The following is an 18,514-nucleotide window of genomic DNA, read 5'->3' on the forward strand; positions in this document are numbered from 1 at the left end:
GTGTGCACATGTGTGGATGAAAGGGGCTTGGAGGAAGGAGAGGAATGGGCAGAGTGTGTGTATGTATGGGACTGACTAAAAAAACATTCCAATATCAAATTAAATTTATTTTGGAATTATTATAATGATAAAATTGAAATGTCCAGCAGTAGGGTAATGTTTTGCAACTATTAAATATAATAATTATGAAGGCTATGTAGAAACATGAAAAAATAAGAGCACTCTATGTGAAAAAGATTGACATGAAGTATACCAAAGTGAACATGGTCATTATATTAAGATGATTCAGTTATGACTCATCCTCCAGCCATCTCCCTATCTTTTCTTAGAATAGTTTTTATTGATTTTTTTTTTTAGAGAGGAAGGGAGAGGGAGAGAGAGAGAAACATGGATGTGAGAGTGTGACATTGATTAGCTGCCTCCTGCACACCCCTATGGGGGATGGAGCCCACAACCCAGACTTGTGCCCTTGACCAGGAATTGAACGGGCATCCTCCAGGTGCACGGGACAACGCCCAATCTACAGAGTCATTCGGGCCAGGACTCCCTATCTTTTCATCTGTCTAAAATGTTTTCTAACTAAAGAGTGTATTTAAAATAATAAAATATTTTTTAAATAAGAGAAAAAGTCAATAGCTGACAGTTATATGCTAGGATAAAATTAATCTTTGGCAAAATTGTTAAATATAATGATTAGATGACCCATATACAGGTTTCCTTAGTGAACTACTTTTCCTTTAGCTTTAGTCCCTTCTCTGCTTTGCCTTTCTCCTGTCCCAATCTTCTCTCATGATCTAATTCTGGACTCTTAAAAAACTTTCCTAGAATACCTTTAATAAAACTTACCTGTCTTATTACCTCTTGCTCAGACCATCAATTATTCCTAAATAATAACATGGGAAATGTTAACAAGTTAACATGCAGCCTCTCTTGGTGAACATACACCTAAAGATAATGACACAGACCCTTTGGTTTACTCAGCCTCTTCAACTCCATTCATTTATTCATTCTTTCATTCAGCTCTGTCCTAGTTAAGGATTTTGGTGATGAACCAGAAGTCACACTTATCCCATTTGTGGATAATTTGAAGCAGGAGATAGAGGAAATGCCCTAAATGGCAGAACTGGAGAGCGGAAAGATTTCAGCGAGCCAGCAAGATGGACTAAGTCAAACAAGAAGTTTAATAAGAATGCGTATCAGGGTCTGCAATTCGAGTTGTCAAGCTAGGGCTGTACAAGCATAGCTAGATCACAGCCCTTATGAAAAAGCCTCAGGGGTGTTAACCCAGAGTGAGTTCTCCTAAGAGTGCAGGGTATGAAGTAGCCAACAGAAAAGGCCCCTTTGAACTTGGGTTGTAGTAACAGAAGTATTATGTCACAACCCATGGGGAATATCAGGAGATACAGGGCTAACTAGGAGTCCAGCACTGGGATACGGCCTCAAAAAGAAGCTGAGACCCCAAATAAATAAAAATGAGATAAATAGCAGCAGCACTAAACTGTGTGAGGAGCAAGTAGTCAGGAGCAGAGTGGGGCTTATGGAGCAGAAAGGAGATAGCCCTAAGGAACTCCATCAGCAGAACTAGTAACCCAAGGTTTGTGAGTATGTGCTTCTTAGACCAAGGAGCCTGAGTTGTCAAGTGGATGTGTACTGTGAGGTGTTTTTTCCCATAACAAGGCAGGGTTTTATAAGATCATTTGGTTCCTGTGGCCAATCATACATATTTACACTATGCAGTGTGTAGCCACGGAGTATATTTTTAATTTGGTCTGAAGCTACCTAGCCCATGTGGGGTTGAGATTCCTCATTAAGTCCCAGCAACTGAAAGCTGAACCTGCTCCACCCTTGGTTGACTGCAGGAAGATGAGGGAAAGGGTGTTCTCCTGGCTCCCACCCTGTGCTCCCACACTGTTTTCCAGTCTTGGATGTTAAAGCTGTTGGGTTTACCAAACAGTGTGCCTCTGAATAGGGACTAGAATGAATCCCCAAGAGAATGTTTATAGCTGATAACAAGAGAGAGTGTCTGGTTTAGCAGGAGATGAAATGTTCTTTTGTATGTGCGCAGGAAGTAAGCAGATAGTCCACTTCAATAGCTTTTTATGCCCGCCAGGCATGTTGAAATTGATCTTTTCCATCACTATTATCTATAAAACCTCTTCTTTAGTGATTTAGTAGGAGCGTACTGTAGCCCATTTTCATTCAAATGTGTTATCTCTTTTTGGGGGGAAGAGCTGAGAGCCATACCTTTATCCCTCATCATTTTAACTTAGACATTCATTTATCTCAATGCTAAAATTCATCTAAGCTAAAATGAAATAACGAACAAAGCCTTGTGACAACTTGTAGCATGTTGACTACTTTGTGAGGATGCTAATGTGACTAATGAAAGAAGAAATAGTAAAGACATTGCTGGCTATCATTGAAAGCGTGCAACTTTTCCAAGGAATAGTTGGGGAGTTTGTGGAGAGCCACTCAAGGCAGAATGATTTGGGTGTAAATTAAGTTAGATTCAACCATGACTCTTTTAACCTTAAATGATTGAGTAACATATTAGCATTGTTGACTGGTATCTTAGATTATGAAGACTTTCAGCTGTTAGGCTTTACAAGGAAAGTCCATGCAGATTCACTTCTAACAGCAGGTACTTGGAGTGTTACCTCTCCACGTGTATAAAAAAAAAAAAAAATCAAATCCCATTTGGAAAGTTGTATTAAACTTTGGTAGGTAGTACTATGGACCACTTTCCCCCAGATTCAACTAAATGTCTCTCCTGAGCCCTCAGGACAGATCACCTCTTCTCTGCCCATCCTAAGACCCAGCCCACCCAGCCCTGGGGTCTTGGCACTGGGCCCTCCCGGCCTCTTGGTGTGATTCTACCTTAGAAGGGAGAGATGAGATCTTCCCATGGCCGAGTTTTTGGCCCTAACGCAATGCCTGGTCCCTGCGAGGTGGCAGGAGGACACTGCTGACGGCCTCTCCCTGGGAGAAGCAGGGGTCCCCTGCTTCTAACGCTGGGCTCCCCGGGAGGGCTCCCGACTGGGACCTGGGCTGGGGGCCAGTTGCTGGAAGGATGGGCTGTCAGCTTCCAGCCCCGCGATCCGAGCTCACTGCCAACTGCATGAGCCTGTGGTTTGGGGACGAATCAGGCTTGGGGGAGGCAGAGAAAAGGCGTGAGGGAGCGTGGTGAGCAGCACGGGGAAGTGGAAAAGGGTGGCAGGCCGGTGACCAGCAGGGGCTGCTTCCTTTGAACCCGCGAGGGACTGTGGCTCCGCAGCCCTGGCGCCAGGTGCTCCGACCCGCGCTTCCTGCGTCGGGCGGCGAGCGACAGACCTGTCCCGGCTCTGCCGCCCGGAGGTTTGGCAAGTCCGCGTTGCCCAACCTTCCCAGGCGGGTGGCAGTCCGGCCCTTCAGGAAGCCGCCGGCCCGCTCAGGTCCTTTTACCATGACCGGCCGGCAGGCTCCCACAGAGCGACGTTTCCAAAGCGGCGGGATTTGCCGGGACACCGTGGACCGCTCGGCTCTCAGCCTCTGAGGCCGTGGAGGCAAAACTGAGGGCGACGGGGGTGGGCGCCGTCGCCAGTGACCCAGCGCCTCCAGCTAGTTCACCGGGTTTTGTTCGAAGAGCAGCGCTCATCTTCCGTAGCAAGCTGCCATCAGAAAGAGTTTTTCGAGCATTTAGGAAATAAAGTTCATGTCCCCGGTCCTTACAAGTTGCAGGAGCAGTTTCGCGCCTCAGTTTTTAAAAAGGTATCTTGATGCCATTCCTTGTTTTGCTTCTGGGACGCGGAGGGTTTAGGAAACGTCTCGGGCGGGTGCCTCCGCGGCCGCAAGGACAGAGCCGCGCCGCGCTCTCCGGGCCGGGGCCGGGGCCGGGGCCGGGGCCGGGGCCGGGCGCTGCCTCCCAGGGTGCTAAGCAGGCGTCCGGCGCCGTCGGGCTCTCCCGGTGCAGCCGCGGTGCCGACGGTTTCGGCTCCTTCCGACGAGGTCCGGGGACGGTCAGGGAGCCCGCGGGGGTGGGGGCGGCCGCGGCCGCGGCTGGGCGAGGTGGGAAGAGCGAGGACGGGGAGGGAGCCGGACCGCGCCTCGCTCCTTGGTGCCAAGGTCACCTCGGCCAGCTTCCCGAGGGTCGGACTTTCCGCCCGGGGGGCAGCCAGTGGAGCGCCACCCCGGGGCCCTAACCAGCTTCGGGGGCGCCCCCAGGGCTGAGTAAGCAGGGGGAGGGAGCCTGCCAAAATGTTCTGAGCGCTAAGGCAGGAGGAGCGCACGCGGGCTGGAGGGCCGGGAACGAGGACCCAGAACCTGGCCGGACCGCGCTCCCGGGCCAAGAAGCCAGCGCCACCCCACGCGCGCGCTAGGCCCAGTCCCCCGCCCCCGCCCCTCTCCGCAGCCGCAGGGAATCAGGTCCCGGAGGAAGAGGGTAGGTGGGGAGGAGGGTGAGGGGTGGGGGACCCCTTGACGTCATTGGAAGGAGGTGCCGGGGTAGGAAGTAGGCTGGGGAATGATTATAAATGGCCCCCGCCCTCGGCTCGTCTCCAAAGAGGTCCGCTAGAGGCTCGGAGCGCGCCGGACAGACACGTCTCGCGGCTCTCCCCCGGCGGCGGCGGCGGCGGCTCGGAGCCGGCTCCCGGGCGGGAGCGCAGCGGCCAGGACTCTGGGCTGCGAGGATTACCCGACAAGTGGCTGTCTCCCCGCCTGGAGCCGCAGAGGGGTCGCTCGGGGCGCGGGGCCGGCGTGCGGGGTCGGCGGCGGCGGAGAGCTACAAGACCAGCTCGGGCAGCGGGGTCAGTCGCCCGCCAGGAGCGCGGGCACCGGCGAGCAGGCCACGTCGCGCTCACCATGGTCTGCTGCTGGGACACCGGCGTCCTGCTGTGCGCGCTGCTCAGCGGTCTGCTTCTCACAGGTTAGGCGCGGCCGGGGCGGCGATAGGGAGGCAGGGGCACTCCCTAGGGCCGGGGACACGAGGGGAGACGACCCTCGGCGGGAGCCTGGGCACGGGCCTCACTGTGCGCGCCTCGGGTCACGGCGCCTTTCCCCTCCGCGGGGTGGTCAGGGCGCGCGGCTCGGAGAGCAGCTGGAGGAGCCCGCGGGCATCGCCGCCCGGATGGCACCGAGGCGGCCCCTCGGCGCTGACGCTCTCTGCCGGGCTCGGGGCTCGGGGAGCGTCGCGCTCCGGGACCTGCCTGACCCTCAGACCTGTTCCCAGGCGGCCGGTCCCAGGGGCCATCCGGAGTCCGGCGCCTCGGCTCCCGGGGACCGGGCTGAAGCCCGACGATGGCGATGTTGGGCACTGGCCACGACGTCGCGTCTTGAAAGGGAAGGAGGAGAGCCCACTTGGAGGGGTTTGCGTGCTTGCCGGGATCAGACAGATTCCGGGAGATGGGAAGAGCTGGTATCCTTCAACCCACTTAGGGCCCCCAAGCCCGACCGCCCACGGACTGTTCCACAAGCGTCGGCTCCTCTCGCCCGCCCGGGACCGCGGGGCTGGAGGGCGCTGCGCGCAGCCACCAGGGTGGGGCCCCTTCCACCGTCCAGCCCAGGTCGCCGACGCGGGCAGTCCAGAACCCAAATACCGTTAAGTTTCGGAATTGCAAGCCTTTAAATTCCGAAAGAAGAAAAGGCGGACGATTTGGACCAAAAGATGTGGCTTGAGCAATTGGCGCTCTCCGCCCCTTTGCAGGGGGTTAGAGAAACCCGCGGCAGAAAGGTCCGGGCCAGGAGGCCACTCCGCTGGGGGGTGGAGGCTGCCGGCGGAGCCGCTGAAGCCCGAGGGGATTCACGGGCCCGGGTCGCGTCTCTGCCGGCGGGGCTGAGCGGCCAAGCCGGTGGCTCTGTCCCCCTGAACAAAAGATAGTAACGTAAAATAAGTTACTGCAGTGATTCGGGGAAGGAAGTCAGTACAGTTGAGCAGATTTTTTTAAATGCTTGTTAAACCCCAAAGGCTGTAACAGTTAAATGTTCTTTCTCAGTGGGAAGACTAATTAGGCCATCAGTTTCTAAATAACAAGCAATAGTCCCAATTAGATTGGTGAAACCACTAACCCGAGAGGCAAGGCGCAGTCATAATGTCTAAGGAACCCGCTGTAAGTTGGAAAAAGTTGCTAACATAACTACTGAAATGAGATATTGCTGCTCTAATTCAACAATGAATTTTTCGTTTTGAAAAGTCACTTATTTTTAAACAATTGCTTAGAGCATCTAAATAACTTACTGAAGTCTATCTGTCTATTATGTAAAGGTAAATCTAGGTAAATTACTGCAAGTCCAAAAAAATGGAGGGAAGAATATATGTTTTATTGAATTTTCTGCTTCTCACAGATAGCACTTTATTTTTGTTTCAAAACTGTGGTTGACTAGTGAAGTATAGTTCTCTTTGCGATTAGGGACCACTTAGATCTGTGGAAGTTTGTCAGAAACTGGAGATCCTCTTATGATTTCTCTTAGATATTATTTTACTGAAAACGAGGCAGGAACCTTGGAACTAGTTTGTGATTTCTAAAAAATTTACATATGTGTTATAGGAAGAAAGCAAGACAAAATACTGGCAAGGTGAGAACCCCTTTACCTTCTGGTTTAAGGAACATTCTGCCATCTATTGGCGTTTGTAATTGCGCAACCTGTCTTCCCAGACCACAGGTTTCTCTTGACTGGTTGACAGACATCTCACAGCGAAACAGTCCCTACGTGCTTTCTAGACCAAATCAGGACTTTTAAACTGAACTGAAGGGCTGCAGCTCTGGGAAGAGGGTGCAGAAGGGGCCCAAGTTTCTGTCTCGTAAAGTTCACTTGCACCACCAAGAGCCCGTTCTGCTTACTTTCAGTCGCTATAGAGTCTTTGCGTATTCATCAGTGATTATTACTGTGTGTGTGTGATGTGCAGGTGTGCCTTGAGGGGTAAGATAACCAGAGATTCAGTAATACAAAAGATAATGCATTTCCCCCCAAAGAGTTTAATGACCTTCTTACAAATACCCTGGGAACTAAAAAGATGCCAATAATTCAGACACTTTTAAGTACTCTATATTGCAACGTCTTCCTCTTAAAAGGATACCAGTCCTCTGCTCCACACAAAGTCTCTCTTTCTTACTTTTAAGTCACCGGGCTCTTGATTAAAGCCACAGATCCCTTTTTTCTGACCCCATTTTTCTTGAGTTTTTGAGCAGCTAGCATTTATAATTTGCTGTAACTAACTGGAAATGCTTCACTTGTGAATTTTGTGAGGGAAGTCTACATTAATAACAAAGTTAAATTAAAATGTAGATGATTATAATACCCATTTCTAAACTGAATGTAAGAAATCTCATAATAAAGCTCATTTTACATAAAAATTTTTGTTGTTTTCCCCAAGGTTTATGCAGCCACACCTTTTGGGTTGTGTTTTTTGAATTGCATATTGAAAACTTTAATTATTTATAGCACATTTGGCAATCCAATTAATTTTCCAACTGATGGATCATGTTGCAGGTGAATGGTAGGTAGTCACTAGTCTAGTTCCCCAATATTTTTATCTTATTTGTTTATTGTTATTTGAAGTTTTTCTTTCCCTGTTGAAAATTCTATAAAAAGCTATCTGGTTTCTTTTCTAGTGAAACCTAAGAGGCTTTTTTTGTTTTCATATGTAAAATTCAGAAGTTAGAATAGATGGATATTTCTAAGACCCTTTCCCAACTCTAAAATTCAATGACTGATGCCAAGAAATGGGTTGAACACGGTGTCTCTTTTTCTCCTTCCCTTACCTACATTTGCATAGAGAATGGATAGTAAACCCTGTGGCACCAGAGCTTAGGCTAGAAGGATGAACAGGGTTTCCCCTACTATCAGTAATCACACTGTATTTTCTTTTTCACTGGCAGAATGCACCTGACCAATTAACTTGATCTTTAGTGGATTGCAAGAGCTAAGCTGTTAGAGTATGCCCAAGCCAGTACTAATCATTATCTTAGGATTTCTTTTTCTTTTTTAAAGCAGAACGTGTAACTCTAGTTACATTATCTCTTCTAAGGATGCCAGTCATTTTAGACCCATATGCATTTCTTTTTATTATTATCATCAATGTTCACTTTATTCTAAAGGAAGTTTATATTTCAATGAGGATACTAAATCTCTATTTTATGACTTTTAGAACAAACCAAATAATCACTTTGTTCTCCTTACCAAAAACTACTGAGACATTCTAAGTCTACTTTGAAAGCATAGGATATTGAAGTTGAAAATTATATGTCGCAAAAAAATGGTTTTGTATTGACCCAAAAAGGTGGCATGTCCCCGAGGATGGTTATCCAACCTATTGCAAAGTTATGGCTGGTATTTATTCTGCCTTGGGAAGTTCTGCAAAGCAAGAACAAATAACAGAGCAGTAGCTTCTGTAGTGCTTTAAGTTGAGATGTGTATGTGAATGGGCACAAGAATGGAGAGCAAGTGAGGGATGCTCTGTTGGCATTTGGGTGTGAAATCCAAAGCTTGCTGGTGTTAGGTTCTTGGTTCAGTTGGGTCAGGAATTTGTTGGATATCGAGTGCATATAATTTTTCAGAGTAATTTTTGTTATTGTGGGTAGGGGAAGAAGGACATTTGAAGTAATACCTGGCCTTTTTTTTTTTTAAGTAAAAATATTAGGAAGGGGTCAAAGCATTAGAAGCATCTGCTGCATTGGTTTTCACCAATTTACTAGAACAGAAGAATCCACTCCATTCCACCGGCTTTAGCATACTGGTGAGCTGGTTCCGAATGACAAGATCTCCTCCCACATGCTTTTCAGGATTACCGGTGGTTCCTTACACACTTGGGTGCTTGGAAAGTGCATGCTGCTGATTAAATTACTGGGTTTTATACCAGATTGAAGGAGAGGAAGGAAATGGGAGGAATGGGGTAATTGAGGGAGGGCTTGAAAAGAAAGCCTCTGGCTTAGCATCTGGGACTACAGGGGGGTTTCATTAAGGAAATGGTTCCATTGAGTCTGCTGGAGATAGTGGACTAGATTTCCTGCATTGCTGCTAGGGCGGATGTGGGGGGATGTCAAGAATTCCTGGGGATTTCCCATCAGTCTTGGTGAAGCCATTTTTTATTATTGCTCCTCTCCTTGATGTTTTTGAGAGATTTGATCTTGTATCATTGAACACATACTTTGGGAGAGTGAGATAGAACCTCATTGATGGAATCTACTCACTTCAAAGATGAGAAAATATGCCCAGAGTAGTTTAGTGATTTTTTTCCAAGGTTAACAGCTGGCTAGTGGCAGATGCGGGAACAGAACTCAATGTTCATACTACAGATAAGATTTCTTCTTCATTTTTGTATTTCCTCTACCATAAGCAGAGTACCTGGGGTATTCAAATATTTGTTGAATGACATTATTAAAATGTTAAAATGTCTTTTTAAATTCTGGCATCATTTTTAAATATGGCATTTTCATTTATTTTTTTAAAGTCCATAGGGGTTTGAATTAAGAATATCCGAATTATAGCTGCTCAGTAGTACACAGAGAGATTCAGAGAGAAAATTGATTTTCCTTGTGGGCAGTGCTACACAAACTCTACCCCAGTCAAAGGAATTACCCTCGTTTAGATGGGCTTTGCACATTCATTGCCCCGTGTTTGTGCTGTTTGTCTGCAAGACCCTTTTTTCTCCTGGGCATATCCTCCTTCCCTGCCCTCAAAATCCAGTTCAGAAACCATCTCTGTGAGCGCCTCCTTATAGCCCCAGACAGAATAAATGGTTTCCCCTATACCTATATGTACCGCCTATAGGCAGCCCCTCTATGTGCCCCTCTTCCAGTCCTCACCTGGTATCGTTAGTATTCTGTTTACGTGGCTGTGCCCTTACCCTTCAAGAAGAGACCATGTCTTAGCTGTCCTTAGGTCCCCAGCACCTAGTGTGACACCTGGCATGGAAGCTTTCTTAGAATGAATGAGTGAATGAATGAATGAATGATGTAGCCACACTATCATTTCAAAAAATAAATCTCTCAGGGATATGAATAAATATGAATTTATTCCAGTATACGAATGTGCTCCTGCCTGTCTGTTTTGCCTCAGTTATAGTGGATTCTTTAGAGGGACTGTTCTTAATAGACGATGTTTATATCCTCTGCAGTAAGTGACTAAGATGTAGGAAATCAGCTATGAACTTAAACTCTCTGAGATACTTATCTCCTGTAATCCCTTCTTTTTTGTCACAATACTTCACTGGGGCCTCTGAGCCCCCAAAGCCAGGTTTCAGTCTGTGCAGAAGTTCTGTCTTAGCCTCTATTGGTGAGGTGCCAAGCCCTCAGCTTTACTCTGCAACCTCTTACTCAATTTTTCAAGATAACAATGGTCTCAGATTTTATGCTTTGACTTACTCGTCCTCTCATCCTGAGTCCTTGGGTGCTAGGTTATGATGCAAACCTGAAGAACGGAGGCCTGGCAACACTCAGCATCAACAGCAGCCTTTGATTTCAAGCCACTAGACCAGGCTAGTCTGCTTGATTTTTCTCTTTCCTTAGGATGGTTTCTCCTCAACCATTCACGCAAACAGGCTCCTGGCAGGATCATCCCACTAAGTAGATGTGAGGCGTGGATCTGAAAAATCTGAATCCCATGGCTAGGGCTCAAGTTGGTGCCTCCCTTCCCCCATTCCCATTCCCAGCCTCACACTTTGCACATGTCCACTACATACTCCAAAACATGCTTCTCAAAGTGTGGTCCATGGTCCAGCATCCGCTGAGAACTTAATTGAATCAGAGCCTGTAGTTTAGTAAAGTCCCCAGATGTTTTGTTTGCGCATTAAAAATTGAGACACACTTCGCCAAAACATGGGAATAACCTTAGTGTCCTTTGATAGAGGACTGGATAAAGAAATGTGGTCCATATACACAATGAAATACTACCCAGCCTTAAGGAAGAATGAAATCCTGCCATTAGCAACAACATGGATGAGTCTTGAGAATACCATGATAAGCGAAATAAATCAATGCAGTAAGTTAAGAACCATATGATTTCCTTTATATGTGGGATATAAAACTGAAAGCAACAAATGAACAAACAAGAAAAACAAACAAGAACTCAGCAGTACAGTGGTTATCAGAGGGAAAGAGGGGTCGGGGAGAAGGAAAGGGTAAAAGGGGTCAAATATTCGGTGACGGAAGACTTGACTTGGGGCGATGAACACACAATGCAACATACAGATGATGGATTACAGAATAGCACACTTGAAACTTATGTAATTTTATTAACCAATGTCACCACAATAAATTTAGTAATTTTTATAAAATTGAGAATCCCTAATTTCAGTAAGGGATTCTTAGCCCTTATGTCAAGGTCTAAATCCTTTTCACCAATATCCTTTGATGACCTTTGACCTTTGTAACCAAGAGACTAGACCTGGGTCAGCCAGGAGCCTCTTCTGGCTCCCGCATTGTTCTTGTGCCCTGTCTTCTGCTAGGGCATCTGTGCCTACTTCAAGACTTTTTTTTTTTTTACAAAATCTTAGACTTAATTTCAACTTGTAATCAAAGGAAACAGAGGTGTTCTTGAAGATACCATGGTTAACCAAAACCTGGGTGCAAGATCATGGTCTTAGAAAATGTGGACTTGTGGAAAATAGTAAAAATGGAATTAGATAGGTTTAACCATAAATAAAAGTTTTACAAGGCATTTGCTTCCAAAGCAAAATTGCTTGGTAGAAAAAACCAGCCAAGGTGTCTCCTCCAGAATCTTTGTTGTCAAGAGGTCATCACTGCCTCATTGTGTCGTGCAATAACTGATAACAAATTTTTTGTGCTTCTTACTGGCTTGAAATTTAATGTGCTTTCCTTTTGCATTCTTCCTCATCTCATTATTGCAAGTTTTGGCAATTGCTTTTGTCTTTTCACAGATTATCACAGTGCTTACAGGCATTTTTTCTCAGCCTAGTCTTTAATTCTTCTAGTTAATGGGTGGAGGGTGATTTCCTTTCAAGCCAACCATCATGTAGTCTACACTAGCCAAGGTATAAGAATGATCAGATTCTTTTGTTAAAAGATGCCTGAAGTGAACCTTGTATAAATGAAAAGCCTTGGCTTTCATTGTATAAAAGTATGAAACCACTTGAACTCAAGGCCACCTTTAACAAAACCCAGAGTAGTAACTATTCTGCCCATTAAGTTCTATGAAACCCTTTGTTTCTCTGTAGGGCTATGGTCTCCAGCCTTGTCCCTACATTAGAATTGCCTGGAGAGTTGTTTTTAAAAACTCTTCTTGCTCTGCTGCATTCCTGACCAATTTAATCACAATTGGTCAAGTGGGACTCAGACATCAGTAATTTTTAAGCTCCCAGGTGATTTCAGTGGGTGGCTGAGGTTAAGAAACTCCTATTTTAGCCTGGCCAGTGTGATTCACTTGTTGAACGTCTACCTACGAACCAAGAGGTCATGGTTCAATTCCTGGTCAGGGCACATGCCTGGGTTTCGGGCTCTACTCCTAGTAGGGGGAGTGTAGGAGGCAGCCAATCAATGATGCTCCCTTCTCATCGATGTCTCTATCTCTCTATACCTCTCCCTTCCTCTCTAAAAATCAATAATAATTATTTTTTAAAAAAAGAAAAGAAACTCCTATTTTATCAGACATCTGAATTACCTAGAAAGCTGTGCCCGACCCAAGAGTTTCTGGTTCAGTGGGTCTAGGGTGGGGCCAATAATTAGCATTGTAACAACTTCCCAAGTGATGCTGATGTACCTGATCCAGAGACCACACTTTGAGAGCCCGTGTCCTAGAGTTGGTTTGAGAGGCCTAGTTACTTGGGAGGCACCTGCCCTGTTCCAATCTGTAAAAAGCATTGAATCATCACTAGACCTATAACAAGGTGGAGTAAACTGTGTTTACAAGAATTCCTGCCAGGAAGAGTATGTGTTAGTAGTGTGCAGAAGGAATACGAGGAGAAGTGCTCGGGGCGTGCCATCAGTAAATGTGGTGGAGTTGCCTTCAGAGGAAAGTGGGTCTGTATTGCCAAGTGGGGCATGTGAGGGAGGAGCCAGAACAGAATTGTTGGACTAGACAATTCTGTCCTCCTTCTCTGCCTTACACCATGAAGCATTCACCCTTCCCTCACTATAAATATTGAAAAACATCTATAGTATCCTTCTGAAAGGTGCCATATATTGACCTGGCTCAGGCACCCATGTGCCTTGGCCCAGCCCTGCTTCTTTGAAGCCTCGTGATGCTTTTCTTCTCTAACTGAGCCTCTGTGTCCATATTTCCTTTGGTGGGATCAGTGTTCCGCCACTTGGGTGGCTAACTTCTACCTGTTGGAGCAGTATAGTTCTGCTGGCTTTTGTGATATGCCAGAGGTCTGTCCCCATTAGTGAGAAATGTCATTGCCTGGTTGGAGACAGAGCTGGCCTCCCACTGTCCAGAACTGTGGTGCTGGGGTCCTTATTGTGAAACACTGAGTATTCAAGCTGCTTCTGCTTCCCTGAGAGCATCTGGGGTAACTACAGGGCATTGAAGACCTCATATTGTGTGGGCTCTATGTGGACACTTTTATTTTCAAATATAGAAAGGACATATGCATTATGCACCACCAAGTCACTGCTTCCATAGGGCTGAGTTATGACAGCATTCGTATCTGTCGTCTATTGCTACCCAACAAGTTGCCCCCAAACTCAGCACCCAAAAAGAAGAATTCATTCTGTCTCATGAGTCTGTGGGTTAGAAATTTAGGCTAGCCTCAGCTGGGTGGTTTTTCTCCCATTCTCACCTGAGTCACTCATGCAGCGGCAGTCACCTGGCATTTCAACTGGGACCTTGATGCTGGCTGTCACTGTGCCTCCCACTGCATGCAGTCTTTCGCCATTCAGGAGTCTGGTCCTGCCTTCCCTACATGGAGGCAGAGGCAGTCCAAGTGGGTGATGGTGGAAGCAGCATGGCCTTTTGAGGCCTAGGCTTTGGAACTTCTACCACACCCCTACTGCCACATGCTTGGTCATAACCTGCAGGTAAGGGTTGGGGAAACAGGCTCCTCTTTGATGGAGGAGTTGTATAATACTGTGGGAATGTTTTTCAATCTACCACACCACACCACTGTTAATTACTTAGCCTTTTCTTTTCAGTCTAGATATTAGGTGGGAGTTTGGCCAAGAAAATAATAGTGACTAATGCCTTGGCCCTCTATGTAGAAACCTGTGAGTAGGACAACTGGTCCATTGGAAACGCTTCCCATTCAGAGACCTTTTGATTAAGGTACATGCTGTGTTGGGACTGCTAGCTTCTATGAATACCATGACACCAGCAGGGAGGACGGCTGACTCTCAGCTTCTCTGTGTAGACATCTCTGCAGCTTCTTGGGGCTTATATCATAGGACCTCTGGTTGAGCACCTTCTTCTGGCAGATGTGGTGAGGCTGTATGCTTTGGGGAGAGAGAAAGGAGGAAACTGATCCTTGTGGATTGTCAGGCACTCCCATTTATATTTGTCATCTCACTCGATCCCAAGAGGTAGCACAGCACTCTTCAAGATGAACAAACTGAGGCTGAGGTCAATTAAGTACTTTTCCTAAAATCACTTACTTGGTAAGTAAGGCTGGAATTATTTCAGTCTCATTGGGTCAGACTCCAAACCTCCCTGATCTCACCTTACTTTCCAACCTAAGTGAAAAGGAGGAGAAGGAACCAAGCATGGGTGAGAGTGTGCTGGTCTTTCCCTTCTTTCCACACCATTCTATCCTTGGAGTTTTGCCATGTCCAAAGAATGTGAGAAGCTGCTGCTACTCCAGCTCAAAGTGGCCTTGGGAAATTCCACTTCTGCGTGTAGCCAATACTATTAAAGACTCCATTAAGACAGAATTTTAACCATGCGGGTTTCCTTATCAGGGGTATTCAAGGACCATCCTATAAACTCAAGTCAGAAAAGGATCTCCAAAGGCATTAAAAACATGATTTTATATGGGCTTCCAAACTGCTCTCCTGTAAGTGGCTTTAAACTGAAGCAGAAGGACCATGAGGCCAGCCAGCACTTTGATTTTGGAAAAGGCCTCATCACATAGGTCCTCTGAAAAAGCTGGGCTGCCCTCTGTCAGCTTGCTTCCAGGAATCCAATGTCTACGTCTCTGTGCACCTTTTAGAACCCAGAGACCTCAAAGACTTGGAGCATTTTGTCAATGAAACTGGAGTATAGGGAAGGACCCTGATGTGTGTTTGACCCTGAAGGCAGATGCTACCTGGATTGGGGCAAGGGAGCACTTAATACCCCAGGAGAAGGCGCAGGAATGAACCACCCAGCATCTCCTGAGCATGCCCACTTTTAACTTTGCTCCCCCCTCCCCCCAACTGAAACCTGGAAGCTCAGGGAAACTTGATTTGCTGAGGATCAAAACTTTCTGGAGTGACCAGACTAGGATTCAAACTTAGGTTTTTCTGATTTTAAAATCAATGCCCTTTGCCTTGGTTGGGTGGTTCGGTTGGTTGGAGTGTCCTCCGCTACACAAAAGGGTTATAGGTTTGATTCTGGCCAGGGCACACACCTAGGCTGAAGGTTGGGTTTCTTGTCAGGGCGAGGTCAGGGCACATACCTAGGGTGAGGGTATGTGCCTGGGCACATACCTGGGCATGTGCAGGAGGCAGCCGATGATGGTGTTTTTCTCTCTCTCTCTCTCTCTCTCTCTCTCTCCCCCCTCCCCCATTCCTCTTTCTCAAATCAATAAACACATTCTTGGGTGAGGATTATTATAAAAATAAAATCAGTGCCCTTTCCACCAACATTTACCCAACTTCAATGTTAAAATCTAGGAATTAAAGCCACTTGGTGTTCAGGGTTTAGAATAACAAGCTGTCCTAGCTGAGAAAAAGTCAACTGTTCTAGAGCATTTTCCTGGAAGTGTCACTTTCTGTCTGGGATGGACACAGCCACGGGCCTCAAGTGATTTCCCTGTTAGATTGGCCGCCCTTCTACTGTTGTCAGAAATGGAAACGTTGCCGCCCTATTTTGCTCCTTGGGTCTCTTGCTCCTCCTTAGATTATTCCTTTCAGGTAGTCAACCCTGCAAGAAGTCAAGAGAAAGAAGCATTTTCTTTTTTCTTAATCCACTACTTGGAGAGGAACACTCTTCCACACAACAATATGACCACCTTTATTCCGATCTGAGGAAAATCCTATCCTGCCACCTATTGAGGAATTTATCTTTCGTTCCAAGGGAACAGTGGAGAGCAGTCAAATGGATGAAAATTATAAGGAGTGAGATATAGACTGTTTGATTTTTATGTTTGTTTTCTTTTTCTAAGTTGGCATTAGAGACACCAAAAATATATGTAAACAGAGGGAAAGGCAGGGATCTATTAGAGGGGATTGCAAACAAACAATTTTAAAAGGCCACGTAAACCCCTGTTACAGCATTTGGACTATGATTAATGGTATTGTTTTCTTTTTGGAAAACACTGTTTAACTCTCTTTTCCACTTAATGTCAACTGCTGGATGGGATTTTTGTTCTCCGTTGTTATTTGGAAATGTTTATAGCTTTGAAATCTTCCCCATAGGGAATTCTGCTAAAACTAGAGAGGGAAAAACCACAGGGATTGAGTAACTCCCCTATTTATTATTAAATTATTATTACTCCCTATTATCTCCCTAAATGTACCTATAACTTCTTGAGTGTTAGGGGATATCTGACACACATTGTTGATGCACAGATGAAAAATGGTTCTACTGCTCACTTCCCCGTTCCCTGTCCTCAAAACCCATAAATGAAAAATACCCTATGCAAAGTGTTCGCCACACAAAGTCATTTAGCATTCAGGAAATTAACACGAATGCTAATTTTCAAGAATTTCTATTTCACTTTAGTATTTTTAGACTGGACATTAAACTTAGTACTTCTATATCCAGACATATCTCTTTTTAGGAGTAGTAAAATTCTAAAATGTAGAAATAAGGTTGCTGTTGTTTGTTTTAAATGGGCTTTGCAGTCCAGGCAGATGGTCATGGGATTGCCTCCTTGGGATAACTCACTCACCATTTTGGAAAATTGTTAAGTACAGACCAGGGGGGAATTTCTTATAAGAAATATATTTTCTTACAATGTTTTGGAGTGCTGCACTATCTGGTATGGTTTTGTGAGGAAAACTATAGATCATATCAACTATAATTCTCCTGATGCCAATTTCATAAACAGTTATCATTCTAGGTTTATGTCCAATTTCCAGTGTGAGTTCAGGTAGGAATAGAACTCAGGACTCTTATTTTAGAACATTGTAACATTCACTTAAAAGGTGCTTAAGCAATTACCAATTAACACTTTATATTTTATTTCAAGATATAAACATGGTTTTATTTATTGTACTGTTTACCATTGTCTTATTTTGTGACATTAACTGTGGATTTTACTGAAATGAATCACTTATATTAGCAGAGAAGTTGTGACTCTCTATACTCAAAATCATGTCCTTTAAATACAAGGCGTACATAATTTTGAGGTGATCTCTGGCTGTTGACTACGATAGTCTTCTGCATTTCTTGGAATTCACTAATCTATTTCTAGATGGCTCATGTCCTAAGAGGCTGCTCAGGGCTGAAAGGCGTTAGAGACAAGGGGCTTGTTTCTGATCCATCTTCCAGCTGTGAATCCAGTACAGTGCCTGGTACATAGTAGTCACGCAATAAACACTGGTTGAACTGACTGAAACTGTATCCTAACCATTCCTCTGGGTCTCAAAGGCCTTCATAGGAGTCATGGTTCCACATTAGTTCTCCTTCTAAGAACCTATGTGTGAGTGGATGTGTAGGAGGGGGAGGTTGGCAAACATATGTCCAAGAACTGGTGATAATTCTCCCCACACATCCGAAATATTCTGTTCCTCCATTTGGGCCACCCCTTGGCCCTAGTGACCCTTCCTTGTCCTTGGTTCAGCTTACCTGTTCTCCTGAGTTGAATCTAGGCTCAGGATACAGGGGAGGATCTAAGCTGCCCAGCCACTAGAGAAATGGTTCCCAGGAGATATTTTCTGTAATGAATCCTCCTGCTGGGATACTCTTAGCTGGGCAAGGTTTCCAAACAGCACAGGAGACGGACAGTTTATGTGTTGTACACCAACACAGCCTAAAGATATCAGGTAATGTTACTGTTGCTGCCGTTGTTTTTCCGTCTTGGATAAGAAAGTTTTGGTTGGGAACTATTTCCTCTCAGCTCTGGACCATCCATGGTGTAGGCTAGGAGGAGGAATGAAAAGGAGGGCCAAGTTAAGACCTGACTAACGTATCACATCCCATCGTCTTCTTTTATGACCCTCATTGCTGCGTCTCCATCCCAAGCCTCTTCCATAATTCAAAATGCACAATGTGACCTGAGCATATATTCTAGCAAATGTTCACTTTTGGCTTTTTTTCTAGTGGCAAGTGAAGTCAGATATATATAAATAAAGACAATAGGCCTTTCGTTTTTCAGCAAAGTTGTCAAGGAAAACAGAGCTGCAGAAGCCAGAAACTTTGACAGTCATTGGTAACAATTGCTTAAAAAGTAAAGGTGAACTTTAGTGGGTTTGAAAATTTGGAAGTGTTTGAAGGAGAAAGACTCACT

At 45.5% G+C, this 18,514-nt stretch overlaps 1 protein-coding gene across 1 annotated transcript in view; it reads left to right on the forward strand.

Annotated features, from left to right (window-relative positions):
- The first annotated feature begins 4,802 nt into the window (after positions 1-4,802).
- The window catches only part of FLT1 (fms related receptor tyrosine kinase 1), a 178,788-nt gene continuing 165,076 nt past the window's right edge, over positions 4,803-18,514 (forward strand). Inside the window, exon 1 of the mRNA XM_016209446.2 lies at positions 4,803-4,900. Coding sequence (XP_016064932.2) covers positions 4,837-4,900 — 64 coding nt within the window. The 5' untranslated portion in view covers positions 4,803-4,836. The remainder of the gene's footprint in view (positions 4,901-18,514) is intronic.

Source organism: Miniopterus natalensis, chromosome 2 (genome assembly GCF_054644295.1).
Source record: "Miniopterus natalensis isolate mMinNat1 chromosome 2, mMinNat1.hap1, whole genome shotgun sequence".
Taxonomy (NCBI): domain Eukaryota; kingdom Metazoa; phylum Chordata; class Mammalia; order Chiroptera; family Miniopteridae; genus Miniopterus; species Miniopterus natalensis.